Source organism: Lepidochelys kempii, chromosome 3 (genome assembly GCF_965140265.1).
Source record: "Lepidochelys kempii isolate rLepKem1 chromosome 3, rLepKem1.hap2, whole genome shotgun sequence".
Taxonomy (NCBI): Eukaryota; Metazoa; Chordata; order Testudines; family Cheloniidae; genus Lepidochelys; species Lepidochelys kempii.
Window position 1 is genome coordinate 9,002,055 of NC_133258.1, and position 19,680 is coordinate 9,021,734.

Consider the following 19,680-nt stretch of genomic DNA (forward strand, 5'->3'; position numbering starts at 1 on the left):
ATCTCTGAGTATAATGTTATAATTTCCTATTTTCCCACATTTTATGTTTAGTTCTTTAAGTTTTGCCTGGACTTGTTTCCTGGCTTTCTGATGTTTTTAATCCCTCTGCACCCCACACCACCCAGCTTAGTTATTGATACGTATTTATAGCCCCTAAGTATTAGCTTAATGCTTTGTTGTCACTGAATAACAATAATACTTCCCCCTTTGACAGCACCTTTCATCCAAGAATCTCTAAGTGCTTTAAGAATATTACTTAAACGAATGAACGAATCAAACCTCCCAGGATCTCAGTGAGGCAGACATCATGCTACGCCGCATACGTGGGGTGAACCGAGGCATGGAGACACGCCCTTTGTCACCCAGGCAGTAAGTGGCGGAGCTGGGATTCCTGACTCTTGCTGTAAGCTGTAGGCCAAACGTCTTCCATTGTTCATTTGGATAAAATGTTCTACTGTCAATCAGTACCAGAAACAAATCTGAACTCCACACAGTGGAAGGGATTGGCCATTATCTTTGAAAACTCATGGTGATCAGGGGAAGTCCTGGACGACTGCAAAAAGGCTAACGTAGTGCCCATCTTTAAAAAAGGGAAGAAGGAGGATCCTGGGAACAACACGCCAGTCAGCCTCACCTCAGTCCCTGGAAAAATCATGGAGCAGTTTCCTCAAGGAATCAATTCTAAAGCACTTAGAGGAGAGGAAAGTGATCAGGAACAGTCAGCATGGATTCACCAAGGCCAAGTCATGCCTGACTAATCTAATTGCCTTCTATGACGAGATAACTGGTTCTGTGGATGAAGGGAAAGCAGTAGACGTGTTGTTCCTTGACTTTAGCAAAGCTTTTGACATGGTCTCCCACAGTATTCTTGCCAGCAAGTTAAAGAAGTATGGGCTGGATGAATGGAGGATAGAAAGTTGGCTAGATTGTCGGGCTCAACGGGTAGTGATCAATGGCTCCATGTCTAGTTGGCAGCCGGTATCAAGTGGAGTGCCCCAAGGGTCAGTCCTGGGGCCGGTTTTGTTCAATATCTTCATAAATGATCTGGAGGATGGGGTGGATTGCACCCTCAGCAAGTTTGCAGATGACACTAAACTGGGAGGAGAGGTAGATACGCTGGTGGGTAGGGATAGGATACAGAGGGACCTAGACAAATTGGAGGATTGGGCCAAAAGAAATCTGATGAGGTTCAACAAGGACAAGTGCACTTAGGACGGAAGAATCCAATGAACCGCTACAGACTAGGGACCGAATGGCTCGGCAGCAGTTCTGCAGAAAAGGACCTAGCGGTTACAGTGTATGAGAAGGTGGATATGAGTCAACAGTGTGCCCTTGTTGCCAAGAAGGCCAATGGCATTTTGGGATGTATAAGTAGGGGCATTGCCAGCAGATCGAGGGATGTGATCGTTCCCCTCTATTCAACACTGGAGAGGCCTCATCTGGAGTACTGTGTCCAGTTTTGGGCCCCACACTACAAGAAGGATGTGGAAAAATTGGAAAGAGTCCAGCGGAGGGCAACAAAAATGATTAGGGGACTGGAACACATGAGTTATGAGGAGAGGTTGAGGGAACTGGGGATGTTTAGTCTACGGAAGAGAAGAATGAGGGGGGATTTGATAGCTGCTTTCAACTACCTGAAAGGGGGTTCCAAAAAGGATGGCTCTAGACTGTTCTCAGTGGTAGCAGATGACGGAACGAGGAGTAATGGTCTCAAGTTGCAGTGGGGGAGGTTTAGGATGGATATTAGGAAAAACTTTTTCACTAGGAGGGTGGTGAAGCCCTGGAATGGGTTACCTAGGGAGGTGGTGGAATCTCCATCCTTGGAGGTTTTTAAGGTCAGGCTTGACAAAGCCCTGGCTGGGATGACTTAATTGGGGATCGGTCCTGCTTTGAGCAGGGGTTGGACTAGATGACCTCCTGAGGTCCCTTCCAACCCTGATATTCTATGATTTCTATGATTTCATGGCGCTTCTCGGCAGACAAGCCATCTGCATTGTAACAGCCACTGTTCAGCTGGCACTGTACGACAGCCAAGAAAAGAAGGATCTAGCAGGCTATGGAGATCAAATGTCTCTTCTTCCCAAGAGCTGGTCCCTCCAGATATGGGCTTCGGGACATTAGGGGCCCGATCCAAAGCCTGCTGCAGTCAGTGAGACTCTCTGCATTGGTCTCAATGGGTTTTGGATCAGGATGTAAGGGGAAGCTTGTCTTGCTACTGCCCAAATTGTACCTGAGCTGTGGCTAGCACGAGGACTTCCCTCCGCAGGACTGTAAATCTAGCGCTTTTCATTTGCAGGAAATTCACAGGAAAACAGTAACCACATTTTTTAAGATCTCAGAGCAGGAAGATGGGAGCGAAAAACAGATTTTAGGGCCAGGCCCGTTAAGAAGGGAGGCGTTGCCAAGCTGCTCTCCAGGGGGCCTTGCCAGCCCTGGATGGGTTCTCTCAACAGCCAGCTAGGCAGCCAGACAAGCCAGAATCTGCCATCCCCGTTGCTGTTTGGTCTCAGACACGTTTCTGGTCAGCAGCCTCCCCCGCTGCCTGGGATCCTAGGGAAGGAGCGGACAGAAATCTGACTAACCCTGTCACGTGAGCAGGTTTCCTTCCTGAGCGCACAGAATGCTTCTGATGTTTTGTTAGCTCTGAAGCTCTTGGGGCTGAGTGACATGGCAGGCGCACGGGCGCCTGCGAACGAGAGCAAACAACAACGGGTCAGGGCTGCGCTGGGCCCGGGAGCGTCTCTCCGAGGTGGCGGCTGGGCCGTGCTGGCGGAAGAGCGTGTGGCATGCGTGGGTGAATGGGCTGCAGGCAGTTCAAAGCTCCGTCCGGATGCTTTTAGAACCCCGATCCTTCACCGCAACACTGTGTCCAGCAGCTTGACTGTGGTTCGGCTGCATGTCGCCTGCCACACAGGCCTCCCAAATCCACAGAACTCCCCCACGCCCGGGATGGTGTCCATGGAGATCCCCCCAAGCTGTGAAGGAGGATGGAGAATGCTGTGGAGCTGCCCCTTTCCCTCTCCCTTATTTCAAGGCCATTTCATCTCCTTTCTTCCAGCTCCTCTCTGTGCCCCACAAGGGCGGGGGACCTCTGGCCCCCCAGGTAAGGATAAGAACATAAGAACGGCCATACTGGGTCAGACCAAAGGTCCATCTAGCCCAGTGTCCTGTCTTCCGACAGTGGCCAGCACCAGATACCCCAGAGGGAGTGAACAGAACAGGTTATCATCCAGTGATCCATCTTCTGTCACTCATTCCCAGCTTCTGGCAAACAGAGGCTAGGGACACCATCCCTGCCCATGCCATTGATGGACCCTATCCTCCATGAATTTATCTAGTTCTTTTTTGAACCTCGTTATGATCTTGGCCTTCACAACATCCTCTGGCAAGGAGTTCCACAGATTGACTGTGTGTTGTGTGAAGAAATACATCCTTTTATTTGTTTTAAACCTGCTGCCTATTAATTTCATTTGCTGACCCCTAGTTCTTGTGTTATGAGAAGTAGTAAACAACACTTCCTTATCTACTTTCTCTACACCAGTTATGATTTTATAGACCTCAATCATATCCCCCCTTAGCTGTTTCTTTTCCAAGCTGAAAAGTCCCAGGCTTATTAATCTCTCCTCATACGGAAGTCGTTCCATACCGCTAATCATTTTTGTTGCCCTTTTCTGAACCTTTTCCAATTCCAATATATCTTTTTTGAAATGAGGCGACCACATCTCTTCATACAGTATTCAAGATATGGGCCCACCATGGATTTATATAGAGGCAACATGATATTTTCTATCCTATTATCTATCTCTTTCTTAATTATTCCCGGCATTCTGTTGGCTTTTTTGACTGCCGCTGCACACTGAGTGGATGATTTCAGAGAACTCTCCACAATGACTCCAAGATCTCTTTCTTGAGTGGTCACAGCTAATTTAGACCCCATCATTTTATATGTAGAGTTGGGATTATTCTTTCCAATGTGCATTACTTTGCATTTATCAACATTAAATTTCATCGGCCATGTTGTTGCCCAGTCACCGAGTTTTGCGAGATCCTTTTGTAGCTCTTCGCAGTCTGTCCGGGTCTGAACTATCTTTAGGTGTGTTGAAATGTTCCACCTCTCCACCAAAGACAGGCTTCCCGGATCATTGTTCTGATCTTACAGCTTCCAGGTGCAGCGCTACGCAACTGAAAATGCTTAGGGTGAAATCCAGGCTCCGCTCAAGTCCACGGCAATGCTCCCACTGACTCCAGCGGGGCCCGGATTTCACCCTATCGGCGCTCGCGGCATGGGCCAACGCAGGAGCCTGGGTTCCACCCTCAGCTCTGCAATGACTTGGTTACGTGACCTTGGCTACGCCGCCTGTGAGGTAGGGTTAAGGAGACTGCTCGCCTCTGCCAAGCACGCCAAGATCCGGATTGGAAGCCTGAAGGACTGTCACCATAAAGGACTTTGCCACACGTGCTGCTTTATCGACGACACTGTGGCCCTTCACCGCGTATACGCTACCTACTGGGAAGAAAGTCATTTACCGTCCCTCTGGGAAGGGCGGAAGTGTCATTCTGCTTTTCACAGCACTGTCTTGTTCTGGAGCCCAGCCCTCAAGCGTCAAAGAGAGAGAGAGGCGGCACAAAAGGCTCAATTACAAATAAAAAAGAGGTCCCAGCGTGGGCTCGTGTTTACAGATTTCTAGAGAAATTGTGGCATTTGCCTACTGTGTTGGGTGCCATTCCTTTTCCACCCACCAGCTGGCTTCCCCTGCTTAATACCTCCCAGAAAGATGTTCCCCACTCACAATCCCTCCACAATGCTTCTGTCACTCACTCTCATCTCACTTATTAGTTAGGGAGATCCTTTATCTCAGAGATGGGCCTGAAGACAATTTCCAGCCCTGGATGTGGGTTGGGATCAGCGTTCGCAGCCTAAGCCTCTCTCTGCGACAGAATCTGAACTCCAAATGCAAACGCTGCAGTAGCTGGGAAAGTTCCCATTGGCATCTGGGTTTCACACCCGTGAGTTCAGGAGTGATCAGATTGGGGTGTTTGTTTCACACTCTCCGTTAACATGGGGTCAATCCAGAGTAACTCAACTGATTTCAGTGAAGTTACTCCAGTTTTATACCAGAGTAACTGAGTGCAGAGTCCAGCCCATTGCATTCAGATCCAGACTCCTGTTCTGCCCGACCTCTGCTTCATAACAGACATGAGGGAGGGGGCCCACCGTTTGCACGTTTCAAGGAGCGCCTCTGTCCTTTGCTCTAAGGCCTTTCCCCCATTGGCAGCCAGCTCCTGCTTTGTGTCTTTGGGCCTGTTTTCATTTTCCCAGCGTTTTGACCGGGGGAGGTGAAAGGGAGCTAGCGAGGGAAAACTTGGGAGCTGCAGAATTGTATGGAGGGAGAAGTTATTTTTTTCTTGACATAAACAGCCAGGCTTTCCCTCGGCCCTTTACTTGAATCGTGAAGTAGGACCCGGACTCATAACATCCGGCAGGAGGGGCCGGCGTTATCAGGCAGGAAACACTCAGCTCTGGACACATCCTCCCCGCACTCCCTGCAGCTCTCATTGGCAGCGCTTAGCAGGAAAAGACTCAGCAGCTTGTCTCATTCCCTCCTCTTAATCAAGGGAGGGCCTGAGCCTGCTGTCCTAACTCAGGGGGAAAACTCTTATTGACCAGAATGGGAGAGCTCCTGGAGCAAGGGCTTGCTGGGCTGGTATGGGACAGGGAGATGTGGCCCCACAAACAGGAGCAAGAGAAGATCTTCATGTTACACGCCTTATTCCCCCTACAAAATTCCGCTCTGAGTGAAAGGAGAAAACAATCCCACTTCATTGTATTCACAGCATTCACCCAGTCCAATAAAGCAGGGCCCTTGGCTGGGAATCAGAAGATCAGGGGTCTCCACCACTGACTCACGGTGCAGCCTTAGGCAAATCCCTTCATCTCTCTATGCCTCTGTTTCCACACCTGTAATATAGGGACAATGATATCCCCCACTCTCTTGCAAAGCACTCGGAGATCTAAGGACCCTGGGCGGGATTGTACGCGGGGCAGCTAACCCAGTCCGCCAACCATGCAGCTGCAGCTAAACTGCTATTTTTAGCACAGGTAAGTCTACTTCAGCTGGGAATTGCACCTCCAACTCCCGTGTAGACGTGCCCATAGTAAAAGACAATCCCTGACCCAAAGAGCTTAGTGTAAGGGTATGTCTACACTACGGAGATTGTACTGGAACAGCTATGTCGCTGCAGCCCCGCAGTGTAGACGCAGCCTGCACCAACAGACGGGGAGCACCGCTACCCCAAATGAAGTTAGCCCTGTTGACAGAAGCAGTCTCCTATCAACCTAGTTGCATCTACGTGGCGGGAGGGGGGTGTCAGCATAGCTGTGCCAGTCAGGGGGTTGGGTTTTTTTCGTACCCCTGACCAACAAACTTGTTCAGTGTAGACCAGGCTTCAATAGATAACACAGACAAAGGGATCATTCTTATCCCCATTTTATAGACGGGGGAAACTGAGGCACAGAGAGGTGAAGTAACTTGCCCGGGGTCACCCAGAGAGTTCGTGGCAGCACTGGGATATGTACCCAGGTCTCCTTGACCACGAGACCACCCTTCCTTTCCAAATCCTAGAACTGCTCCGATGAGAGCCTCTCCCACCCTTGGGGACATTGCCTAGGCTTGACTGATTTTGCTATCCACGCTGCTGTTGCCTCTTACAAATCCTTCTCCTCCTGTGACGAGCAACAGGCGAGCAACAGGCAACCCCACATATGGTGCTTCCGAACTGTGGGGCCCCCTTTAGGATCTCGTCTCCTTGGGGAGGGACTGTGCCATGTCCAGCAGTAAACACACAGGATGCAAGAGAGCGAGGTCATTCCATACCTGCTGGGCCCACTGGCAGCAGTCAATAAATGACAGTAACATAGCTAGGTTGACTCTCACTCAACCTTTTCTCCTCTGACATCTCGGGCAGAATGAGATCTGGACAGATGTCAATCAAAGAGGCACTGAAAAGGGTTGGCGGCCCCTCCTTGCCCATAGTAGCTGAGTTAGGACAGATTCAGCTTCAGCAATTCTGGCCTCAGTGACTGAGAAGAATCACCACCTGTTCTGTGGATTTAAAGGAAATCGGTTCTCCTGGGAGGCCAGGCACATGACACACGCTAACTCCCAGACGGACTGAATTCCAGGGCTATCCGGGAAGGGTGAGGTCATGATTGCTCACAATTACTCACATTGCAACTTGCACAACAAAAATATTGACTGCAGCTTGAATGTCATATGGAAAACTGCTGCCCTGCTGGTTCAAACTGTGCGTGGGCTTTGAGACCCGTGGATTCGGCCTAAGGCGATAGGTGACTTTTTCAATTCTCCGCCTCCGCCCTCCCATCCCTGCCTTGGATCTATGTCAAAAACACCAGTAGAGATTGGGTTTGAATTACCCCGGGCACATTTTCATTTTCACTCCCCGCCCTGTCTTACCTGGAGGAGACGACCGACGCATCTTAGGAGAAGGAGATGGAGAATCGTCGCCAGCCTGGTGCAAAGACGAGACCTCACTCTGGGTCGTTCTGGGGAGAGTGGCCAACTGCTGCAGGGGAAGGACAGACCTGCTTAGGGTATCGACGTGGAACAAGCTGCTTTCTGAGATGGCCATGTCACAAAAGCCACCACCACAATAGGCTCGTACTGGGGTCTTGTTGGTATTTGCAGCAGATAGGCCAATGACTGAGTGGACCTAGTGATGGCAGTATGTTCCTTACCACTTGCGATGGCTATTTATTTATTTTCCAGTCACCCCCATCTGAGATTGGAGCCCTACTCTGCCACGTGCTGAACGTACACATAGTGAGCGATCGAGAGTCCCTGCCCCAAAGAGGGGAAATGGTTCCTGCAGGTCTGATTTGAGAAACGTTGTTGGAGGACTGAATGGGAGGCTACCACTTGCTCATGCCCTGTTTGGCAAGTAAATAGGGGACTGTGCCCTCAGGGGTGCCATTCTGGCACCATGAAAGCCCTGGATCTAAAAATAAATTCCCAAGAGAGCTGATTTTGCAGAGTTAGCTACATAGGATGAAAACAGAGAACTCAGTTTTGCTGTGGCTATTAAGACGTTGTCAGGAGATAGGCTGATGGCACTGATCACGAATTTCTCCACTACTGAAACCACCCAAGTGACCAGGTTCTGATCCAGAAGCAGATTTTCCCAAAGTATGGGTGTGCCTAATGGGCTAGTTTTGTCTATTCTAGAGCCAGACCCATTGTTCGAATTCAGATCCAAGTTCCCCCAGCAGCAAGGTTTTTGATTCAGCCCAGCTCTGCTACAGGTAAGGTGTGTGGGTGACTCACGCTGCTTTTCCTCATGCGATTCTGCTTTAAACAAGTGGGGACAAAGTCATCCCTTCTATAACACCACGGAAGTCAGCCGAGTTAAATCAAGGATTAATTGAACTTCTGCCCTGCAAAATGGATTAGAGGGCTTAAAAAACACATTACATCTTCAGAACAATAGGTAATATGCACCGGACGTGATTTTTCTGAGATGCTGAGCACCCACTGCTCCAGGTGATGTCAATGGGAACCGGGTGGCCCAGAGAATTAGACCCAATATCTGCATTAAATACAAATAATGTAATAAATGGTTGTAACTTACCCAGAGACTTATGATTAGCCAGAATAATAGGAGCTTCGTTGGCTTGTTACAAGCCCCAAACTCTAATTTCCTTGCAAGGCTTTGGTACGTTTGTTGTTTGTACCGTCGCTGGGCTGTGAGACCGATTCGTTTTGATAAAAGAGCAGTTTGCATCCTTGCACCTACTAGGGATCCAGACTGCCTTTAGGGGGCGCTGCTAGCCTTACCTCCTTAGACAAGTCTACTCCTAACTAGGCCTATGGTGATGTGCTCCTCGGTGGTCATTACACAATCTCTGTTCAGGAAACAAGACTCTGTCTATGAGATGGGAGGAGAAAACAGGCTGCTTCTTTACTATCAAATCAGATTGCAAGGTGTTTGGGACAGAAACACGTCTGTCTCTGTGCTTTGTGTCTGTCCCTAGCTCAGTGAGGCCCAATACTGACTGGAGTATGGGTACTACTATAACCAACCCTGCTTGATCCGTTCGCAATGTTTAAACCTGCAATCTCCAGATCTAATTGCATGAGCCCTCACTACTTCAGCTGAAAGACTACATGGGGGAGTTTCAAAAGCATTTAGGTGACTTAGAAGTACAAACCCCACTGACTTTCAATGGGGCTAGTGGGGTGGGATTTGCAGAAGCACCAATCTGACCTAGGAATAGAAGCCACCTTGCAAGTCAATGGAACTTTTGTTTTTGAAAATCTCGCTCTACAGTTTGAATTTTGCATGCACCCCCTTCTCTTTCCCAGGAGCTGAATAGAACTCCTGAATCAAAGAAGCCCCAAATGTTGGGGTATTTGAAAACTAAATCCAAACGGGATTTTGCAGCTTGAGTTCACTTCCAAGCTACCCTATGAATTCGGAATCTATCCTACATTTGATAAATGGAGACTTCCTCTTATGGCTCTTCTGCTCTCGTGTGTTGAAGTCATCCCTGTCATCTGGGAGGCAGCCTGGTATTGTAGTTGGAGCGTGGAAATAGGAGTCTGGAGATGTAGGACCTAGTACTGACTCTGCTCCTGACCTTGGGCCAATTACTTAATTCCTCTATGCCTCAGTTTCCCAACTCGTAAAATGGGGTTAGGAATATCAGCTATGCTGGAGTGTTGTGAGGGTTAATTCACTCATGGTCGCAAAACATCTTGAATGTGCAAAGTGCTCCTTCTGGCATAGTTCCCTCTATACCATGTGCACAGAATTTGAGCGTAGTATATTGTGTCCCTAATACCCATCAAAACTCACTTGAACAATACAGATGCATCATGGCCACAGAAGTGTGTATGCTGAGGAGCAGAAACAAAAGAAAAGGCTGTGTCAGTGAGCGATGGCTTTCTATGTAGCTTTCCTTCGTGTCGGTCACCCTTCTGGCCTCGTTGTATAGATATTCGGGCTTGGTCGGGAGCATATAAAGCTGGTGAAATTGATTAGTTTGGACTCCCCTAAGACTCACTCCTCTCAGAATTCATAGTCACCCATTACAAGATGTCTCGGAAAACTGGCTCCTGCCCCATGGATCTGAGGGCAAGAAAGAGGCCTTACAGAGGTATATGAGTCCATGGACCCTATTTCAAAGTCCGTACAAAGCAAAGCTTCAAGTAAAGTTTTGCATGAATGGGCTATAGGTTTGGCCTGCAGGATCAGGTCCATGATAAGGGCTAAACTCTCATCAGTTACACCAGTTGAGTAGAGAGGAACCTGGCTTTGTCTGGAGAGCTCTTCACCCACTATGTTTCAGAGTTACAATTTAAAACCTATCTATCATACCCCACTGCGTTTCTTACCTTCCCTCTTCCACACTTGTTACATTTCACCCAGAACTTCACCTTTGGAGACTATTCATCCTGATTCTCAGTTACACCAAGGCCCCTTTACTTCACTCTGGCAATGTAAAGAAGGGCTCATAAGGGGTGTAAATGTTTAGTATCCTTAGTGCAAATAAGAACCATGCCCTACAGACTCATATTATACTCAGCAAAACAGTCCACATATTTTGAGGTCCACTCCTATGCCACGTCAATAGTAAACTCCCCATTAACTTCAGTGGGCCCCCCAAATTGTGCCTGACTTGGGTCCTGCAATCCTTGCCTACACAAAGGGGGGAGGGATAGCTCAGTGCTTTGAGTATTGGGCTGCTAAACCCAGGGTTGTGAGTTCAATCCTTGAGGGGGCCATTTAGGGATCTGGGGCAAAAACTGGGGATTGGTCCTGCTTTGAGCAGGGGGTTGGTCTAGATGACCTCGTGAGGTCCCTTCCAACTCTGAGATTCTATGATTCTATGAAAACTCTGATATCAAAGGGCGCTTTGGATAAGCGGGAATGCGCAATCAGGTCCCTTAAAGAGATTTCCACTGATACATTGGGACGGGAAAAAATACTTCAAATTGTGACATAAATTAGTCCCGGATAAAGTATTACACAATTTTTAAAGATAGCCACAGGCCTTTTTTATTTCAAAAAAGAAACTGATGTAGAAAAGTTTGGCTGAAAATTAAAAAAACCCCAATGCACCATCGAGCACAATAAATGCTTCCCCTTTGAACAGTTTTGTCCAGAATTACAGCAATCTAAATGATAAAATAGTCATTGTATAAAAACATATTTATTTAAATTAAATATTTTATGCGAACTCATATCTACACGCATTCAAAATGCATAAGAGTCACACACAAAAAGAGATGGGAAGTGTTAGCTTAAAAGTTGTGGTTTTTTTAAAGAATTATTTGCAATTATATTATCATTTGCAATTAATTACGCACTCAGGATTGAAACCAAAAAATCATAACCACGCTACTAACTAATCATAACCACATGTCATACTGTAATGCTAAGATTAATCATGATACATAACTGATTTAAAATAAAATGTCATCTTTATGAAAAAAGAGCAATACAAAATATGACGGGGAAATAATGGAACATACAAATCAATGTACAGCTTTATTACAAGCAATAATATACTGATGGAAAGAGGAACGGGCATTTCATTTCTAAACATTAAGTATTTGCCTTCAAATGATGCTTGATACAAATGTGTGTCTGCTATGTATCACCTCTTTTCCAAAGTGCTCATCACAATAAATTCTTTCCAGCTGTGGCTGCAGGTCGAGGGGACATGATGGGATATTACTCAGGTTCGTGGCCTTCAGAGTAGCTGTTACGAAGGCCACTAGCCTGGCTACGTACATGGGAAATTACTTGTAGTGACTCAGGCAGGGACCAATCTTGGTTCCATTTAACTCAGAGAAAGCAGGATCAGAGCCCAGTGAAACTCTGTTTAAAGAGAAGTCAAGCTGAATTTTATGGAGTGCGCAAATTTCAGCTTCAAACAGAAGCTCAGCCGCAACCTTCGCACTGGAGCAGCTAGCAGTCAGTCCATTATCACAAGACCACACTGTGTCACGGCACTGCAGTTCCAGTTATTGTGAACCTCCCACTCAAGTTGTTCAGGGTTGGGGCGGTGGGGCGCGGGTGTGTGTGTGTGTGGAAATGACATCAGGATTCCACCCTGGGCCAGATCTTTCCTTCCTTACACTCCCAGGGTTCCCACTGAAATCCACAAAACGTTCCAGGAGCCAAAGGGACACAGAGCGGGGTTATGTGGGTGCAACAGATTAGATTAGATGCCTTTGCAGACACAGGACCAAATACACAGCTGGCACTAGGGACTGCAAGTCCAGTGACTTCACTGGAGTTGCATTCCTTATGCTAGTGCACTCTCAAAAACTCCCAGCCACTTCCGTGAAACTGTTGAGTACACAGGGAATGCAAGACCAGGCCAACAGAAAACACACACAGCTATGCATGAAAGCCACAGAGCTCTCTCTGGTTAAAGCTCTTCACATAGCGTAATTACGGGAGAACAGGACATTTATGATCCCCTGATCATATTCTCTCTGTACAGCAACAGCTGGTTGTGACAGCCACCATCTTAGCCAATGCTGCGACTGGAATTGGAAACCTGCATTACCGAACACTGGAGTGACTACAGCTTGACAAGCCAGGTTCTGTAGGTAGGGGGCAGTCACAGAGTCACACCAGCAGGCCCAGAAGGCGGCACACGCTGACCAGAGGGTTACATTAACTCATTTGCCACATCTTTGCTTTTCCCCCCATCCCTACCACAACGGCAAAGAGCTACATAGAACAAGACACAGGGGTTGACTTTTCAGAGGAGCCGAGACTCTGCAGCCCCCAGGGGATCCAGCTGGCGTTGAGGGAGCTCTGGCCCAGATCCAGGAAGTTAGGAGTCTAAATACCTTTATGGAGCTGGGCCTCAGTGCCACTGAAAAATCAGACCCATCGTCCAAAGACTCGCCACGCTTATCAAATAAATCGGTAGGAGGACTGTAGCCAGTGACCAGCTGGCTTGGAAAAGGGACTTGACCACAGACCTTTTCTGAAGCAGGATATCAAATACCTTTTAAAGCAGGATACTTAATATTGATGCCAGTGGATGTCTGAGAAGCAAAATCCATTACCTAGGACAGAGAGGAGGCTCCAAAGCTGTTTCAGTTCTGACTTGGCAACCCTGAGGTGAGGAGCAAGGTGCCCACCAGCTGTTGCGGCCCTGGAGCCACGGCCAATAATACTGTAGGGTCTGTCCGTGGCCAGTCCTCAGGCCCTGCTCCTTCTGGCCTAGGAGACGCGGTAGTTGTTGTAGTAGGTAGCAGTGGCATCTGCTAGGACGGAGATGAGGCTAGTCTCTGTGGAGGGTGAGCCACCTGCAACCTGAGACACCTGGGCGTCTCCATTGGTTATCACCCCGCTGCGGTCTGAGTGGCCGGGAGCGCTGAGATACTGGTCAAACTCATTGCGGTCCATCTCCCCCAGAAGTTCTGCTTGGCTCAGCTGGTCCAGGCTGTCAAAGCCATGGTGTTCAGGGGGTGGGGAGAGCTGACCAAGATGGGCATGGAGGCTGTGGGGGTGGATGGGGTGGAAGGCTGGCGTGTAGTAGGTGGGAGGAGGAGGGGGGCAGCTGGGGATTGGGGGGATCATGGAGGTGCTGGGCTGAGGGATGGACATGGGGCCAAGAGGATGGTGGTTACACTGGAGAGGGCTGGTGGAGTACTCTGGAGAGTAAGGGGCCCCAGTCATATGGGGGTGGTGATGCTCCTCTGGGCAGGGGGAGGAGAAGAAGCTCTGCTCAGGGTCTATCACATCCAAAGGGGACATCTCAGGCGGGGTGGGCAACCCGTAGGGGTAGGTGTCCATGTTGGTGCTGCCGCCGCTGGCCTGGGCTTCCCTGTAGCCCCTGATGCTCTGCAATACTGGGCCAGGTGAGTACTCACCCTGCCCCTCCTTTTCCCCCATTGTCCTGCCGCAGGCCCGCTTCTCTGGCCCCGAGTTCTGATCCCTGGAGAGGTTCCCCAGCAGAAAGCCTGGATCCACCCGCTTGCAGATCCGCTTGACCTGTTTCTTCCTCCTGGGCCGGTATTTGTAGTTGGGGTAATCTTGCATGTGCTGAACCCTCAGTCTTTCCGCCTCCTCCACGTAAGGTCTCTTCTGGGAAGGGCTCAGAGATTTCCAGGACTTGCCTGCAACCAGGAAGGAACAAAAATCCCCTTAGAATCCACAGCTGAGGCATCTGTGCTGGGCAAGGAGGGGCTGTTCCCCTAAGCACCCAGAGAGCGCTGGCTGGGACCCAGGAACAGAGCCTCGTCCTGTAGAAACCAGTGGTCAGACACCCACTGAATCCTCAATACAGGGATACGACCCTACACAAAATACTGGGTCGAGGGGAGTGTATGAATCCTACAGATCTAGTGAGTGGGACCTCCCCAGGAGAGCAAAATATTAAGAGGTTGGAGTGGGAGGGATACCCCCACGTGTGGCGTGCATTCCCTTTCCTCTTTAATCAGATGCTCACTGACTCGCCTGCTTCAACTAAATTGCAGCCCTGCCCAAGCTGCGGAGAAAGCCCCTTGGTTTTGTAATTAGACCAAGCCAAGTTCCTGCACCTGGGGAGGGGGGGGGGGGCAACTCATTTCGTGCCAGAGTCTGAACGGGAAATAAAAGGAAACAAGCCCAGGTGCCGGGTGGCAGTTTCCAAGGGGAAAGATGGAAATAATCGGCCCGTTCCCCACAGAGACGGGGGGGCTGGACACATGTAGAGATGCGACGTTTTTAAAACAAATTCACAAAAGTTCATTACACTTTTGGAAACAACCCGGGACGATAAATGGCTGTCGTCAGTTTGGCCAGATTTGGGCAGGGTAATCCCCCCCCACCCCCGCCTCCCCTCTAATCACAAAAGTGGAGAAAAGCAAAAGACCAAAGAAATCACTGGTTTTGTTTTGAGGAACAAACAATCATCGCCCTGAAGATCGGTTTCCCCGGGGTCTGACGAACGGGGCGGATTGACGAGCGAGCAAAACTAATGCAACGTGACAACTTCGACCCGGAAAATAACCCGGGTCAGGGACTTCTAACCCGCTTTGCTCCGGCCCCAGAGGCGGAGCGGAGTCCCCGCCGGGTTCCCCAACCCCAGCCAGGGACAGCGGAGAGACACAGCCCAGAAGCGGGGCAGCTCCGCCGCGCTGCCCGGGGTGTCGTGCCGGGCGAACACCTGCTTTTGTTTTGGATCCCCGAGTCCAGACCGGCAGGGGAGGTCACAGCGGCGGCTGGGGTTAGGGTCGAGCCCGGGGGCAGGAGCGGGAGGCTTTCCCCCCCCCCCACCACCCCGCAGCTCCGACCCCGGTCTCTCCGGGGGGCATCGGGGGACGGATCCCGGCCGCCAGCCCCGCGGGCAGCCTGGGGGCCCCGGCTCACCGAGCATCTTGCTGAGCTCCGCGTTGTGCAGGTCCGGGTTCTGCACCGCCAGCCGCTTCCTCTCGTCCTTCGCCCACACCATGAAGGCGTTCATGGGTCTCCTGATGCGGGTCTCCGAGCCCTTCTCCCCCGGGGAGCGGTGCGCGGCCGGCGGGGAGAGCCCCTCCGGGAGCTCCCCATCCAGGCTCTCGGACCACGGGTAGGAGCCCAGCAGGGAAGCCATGACCCCCCGCTTCGCCCCTGGCCCCCTAGCGCTCCCCGCCGCCCGGCTCCGAGTCCCCCTGCAGCGCCCGGGGCTCCCCGGCTGCCGCCCCCCTCCCCCTCTGGCACCGTAATCCAGGGGGCCCCCGGCCGAGCTGCACCCTGCAGCCCGGGCTCTGTATTTATGAGCTCCTCGCAGGAGCTTCCTCCAATGACACCGAAGGTGCCTGCGGCTCCTCCTCGTTTTCAAACTCCGGCGCCCCAGCCAGGAGGCCTGTGAGAAACTTCTCCCTGCAACCTGCCCCCCGCAGAGGGGCTGGCTCAGCCCCAAGGGGGAGCCCGCCCCCGGCCTTCCAGTTCTCCCCCATCCCTCCGCCAGGTTCTTCTTCTCCTCCCACCTCGGATTGCTGGGGCGCCCGCCCCGGGGCTCCCTTCTCCTGCCCCAAGGGGACAACGGCAACCAAGCGGGCAAGGATCCAGCTCCCCCGGGTCAGCCACAGGGCAAGTCTGGTGCTGGGGACGGGGGACAAGCGTCCAGGTTCAACAGCCAGCTGGCTGTTCCAGCCAGCAAGAAAGTAACGGAGGGGAGAGCAAGGGTATGAAAGCTGCGATTTGGGCCCCGCTGGCCAGCTTTGGTCGAAAGAGGGAAGACAAGAAGACTCTGAGCTTTCGAAAATTCTCCCGCCTTAGTCTGATTGCAAATTCAGAATAAAACAAAGAAGGCCTGGTTTTAACAAACACACACACGTTCTGTCTGATTCCAGCATCTCAGGGCCCTCTGCAAAGCGGAGAAATCACATTACCCTTTACTGGCAATGTAGGGAAACTGAGGCGCAAATAAGCGACGTGACTTGACCAAGGTCCAGTTGCAAATCAGATGCAAAACCACTCACGCCCTAGCCCCCGCCACTAGACCGCGCGGGCGGTTTGTCTTACAGTGCTGATTTCTGACTGGTCAGGTGGGCCCCAGACCTGAGGAAATCTCCGCAGAGCTGCAGTGTGGACGCCTACGGGCCGCAGCCCAACAGAAACCAGCTGAAGGCACCTGACAGCCTTACAGGGACCTTTAACTAGACGGAGCCCAACAGCCCTTGCAAGCTGCTGGGCGACCTACCCCGAGATGTTTATGCACTTTGCATGAGCCTCAGATTCACCATGCAAACAATGAATGAGGGGCCAACGCCCCCCAAAGGGGCCCTGAAGGCGACCTGGGTTTTGTTGCTCACCAAGGCACACGATGGCCCAAGCAAAGCCCAGCCTCCTGCTTTCCCGAGACACTTGGAGCACGTCAAAAGAAGGGCCTCTGAGGGAGGCAGGAAAAGCCAACAAGCCTAAAAGAAACCAAGACACACCCTGGTCCCCCAACACCCCACTACAGATTCCCCCTTCTCTCTCCAGAAGCATGGATTTGCCCTCTACAATCCAGCCGCTGCCCCCCAAAGAGAAGCTAAAGGTGTAAGGTTTTGTCTCCTTGACAAACCCCCTGGTAATGTGCACCCTGGCACATCGCCTGCTTGGAAATCCAGGATGTGTCAAGTCAAAATAGCATCACTCCAAAGGTGTTGCTTAAAAAAATAAATAACCCAAGAGCCAACAGCAGGTGCTGCTTGTCCAGAAGAGAACTAGGGATGAGTTTTAAGAATTGTTCGGAAAGTTTCAGCCAGAAACGGTGGGGGTCTAAATATCCCCCCCACCCCCAAAGGCACTAGAGACCGAGGTGCAGCCAACCCCCGGCCCGCAAAGGAATCTGAAAGCCTCGCCTCCTCTCGGGCTAGCCAGGGTCAGAAGAAATAAAAGCCAGCACCTCTGGCCTCACTGAAACGGTTCTAGTTAGGCCCTGGGTTCCTTTATGATTCTGACCCCCTGACACGACTTACAGCACTTCAGCCGCTCCCGTTTGAATGATGGTGGATTTCCTATTTGTGCTGCCAGACAGCGAGCTGGACAGGACCCGAGCTGGGGAGGCATTTCCTTCAGCTGGGTGATAGAGGCGTGTAAAAGTATCAGGGAATCAGGCACTTGGAGCCTTTGGCTGCTCTGCGCGGAGAGTCCCAGCGAGACCCGGGTGTTTGGACAGGTGGGCCGCTGACAGCGACTTCCAACACGTGTCTCCGGTTCTGTTGACACGCGCCAGATTAACGGTGATCTAAAGCCTGGTATGTAAACGTGTTGTGCGGGACCAAGATCCGGCTCAGTTTCCTGATCCCTAGAACACTCCTCTGTACATAATCTGACATTATTTCGAGCTCTTAAAAGAAGAATTTATTAGGACGACTCTGGGGGCAGAGTTGCTAGAGAAACGTTGCGGGAAGTTGCTCCAACACCCTACAAAAGCAACTGCCCTGATGAGGCTCTCTCGGTAACCAAAATACTTTTAAAACTGCGCAGAAACATCAACATTTTCCAAGGGAAACTGATTAAATCTAGTTATTTACAAGTGGGTTTGATCTCAGCCTCTGTTATCTGAGAACACAACAGGAAGGCAACTTCTCTCCAATCTAAAAGGCACAGGAGATTTCCTGGATGTCAAGACAGATTTTTAAATTCCTTTCAAAAATAATCAAGGAGGTAGTTATTCCCCTAAGCTGCGTGTTGGAGGCCTGGTCTAGAAAGACAGCAGCAGCAAACTTCAGTGGAGGAATCCTACATGTGCAGCCTGTAACTCCAGGTAGCCATTGCACTCTCAATTCAAATATGTCTTGGACTCATTTGCCCGACTGTCAGCCTACAACAGGGGTAGGCAACCTCTGGCACGTTTGAGCTGATTTTCAGTGGCACTCACAACTGCCCGGGTCCAGGCCACCAGTCCGGGGGCCTCTGCATTTTAATTTAATTTTAAAGGAAGCTTCTTAAACATTTAAAAAACCTTATTTACTTTGCATACAACAATAGTTTAGTTATATATTAAAGACTCATAGAAAGAGACCTTCTAAAAACGTTCAAATGTATGACATGGCACGCAAAACTTTCAATTAGAGTGAATAAATGAAGACTCTCGGCCCACCACTTCTGAAAGGTTGCCAACCCCTGGGCTACAGCATACATTGCGAGTGTGCAGTTAGTCCCTCAATAGTAATCTGACAGGGAACATGCACAGGTCTCACTGATGCAGTTTGCTCACTGCAGTTGCTCCAGCGGTCTTGATCTGAGATGCTTCAGTTTTGATATGTGGCCATCAGTAACCATTAGGAAAGAGATAATGAGACAAAAATATCGTAATGCTACTATATAAATCCACTGTACTCCCACACCTTGAATACATCATGCAGTTCTGGTCACTCCATCTTAAAAAAGAGATATTAGAATTAGAAAACGTACATGATAGGCAACAAAAATGATTAGGGGATAGAACGATTTCCATATGAGGGGAGATTAAAAAGACTAGGATGAATATTCAGTTTTAAAAAGTGATGACTGGGAGGGGTATGACAGAGATGTATAAATCAAAAATGGTATGGCAAAATTGTATTATTTGTCCCTTCACATAACACAAGAACCAGGGCTCACCCAGTGAAATTAATAGGTAGCAGGTTTAAAGCAAACATAAGGAAATCTTTCATCACACAATGCAGCCAACCTGTGGAACTTATTGCCAGGGGATGTTGTGAAGGCCAAAATTATAACTGGGTTCAAATCAGAACTAGAGAAGTTCCTGGAGGATAGGCCCATCAATGGCTATTAGCCAGGATGGGCAGGGATACAACCCATGCTCTGGTGTCCCTAAACTTCCAACTGCTAGAAGCTGGGACTCGATGACAGGCGATGGGCTCACTGGATAATTTCCCTGTACTGTTCATTCCCTCTATAACATCTTGCACTGGCCACTCCCAGAAGACAGGAGACTGGGCTAGATGGACTATTGATTTGAGACAGTATTCCATGCTTATGTTCTAACTTTAAGCCAGCAGTTTTGACACCCAGAAGAGGATAGTGAATTGTAGCCAAAAGGGTTCCAAGTCCATTTCAGAGACTGCCTGCCACTGGCCTGCCTTTCAAACAGATAAGCCTCAGAGCCTGCAACCTTGAGCAGGGTGTTATAGATGTGGGGTGCAGTTGGGCACAGTTCACTTGAGATGCCCT

General features: G+C 50.0%; 1 protein-coding gene across 1 annotated transcript; it reads right to left on the reverse strand.

Moving 5' to 3' along the window:
* Positions 1 to 11,555: 11,555 nt before the first annotated feature.
* SOX7 (SRY-box transcription factor 7) lies at positions 11,556 to 15,660 on the reverse strand. The gene is made up of 2 exons (XM_073335665.1): positions 15,400 to 15,660; positions 11,556 to 14,165 (listed from the first exon to the last, which is right to left on the reverse strand). Exons 1-2 carry the CDS (start codon positions 15,620 to 15,622, stop codon positions 13,267 to 13,269), a joined length of 1,122 nt encoding a protein of 373 aa, XP_073191766.1. The 5' UTR covers positions 15,623 to 15,660; the 3' UTR covers positions 11,556 to 13,266.
* Between the last annotated feature and the right edge of the window lie 4,020 nt (positions 15,661 to 19,680).

What these genes read in the sequence shown, in the direction of transcription:
- SOX7 (XM_073335665.1), bottom strand. Translation starts at nt 15,622, where the DNA reads ATGGCTTCCCTGCTGGGCTCCTACCCGTGGTCCGAGAGCCTGGATGGG. An exon ending in GGAGCTCAGCAAGATGCTCG is followed by an intron (nt 14,166 to 15,399) that starts GTGAGCCGGGGC and finishes TCCTGGTTGCAG; the next exon opens with GCAAGTCCTGGAAATCTCTG.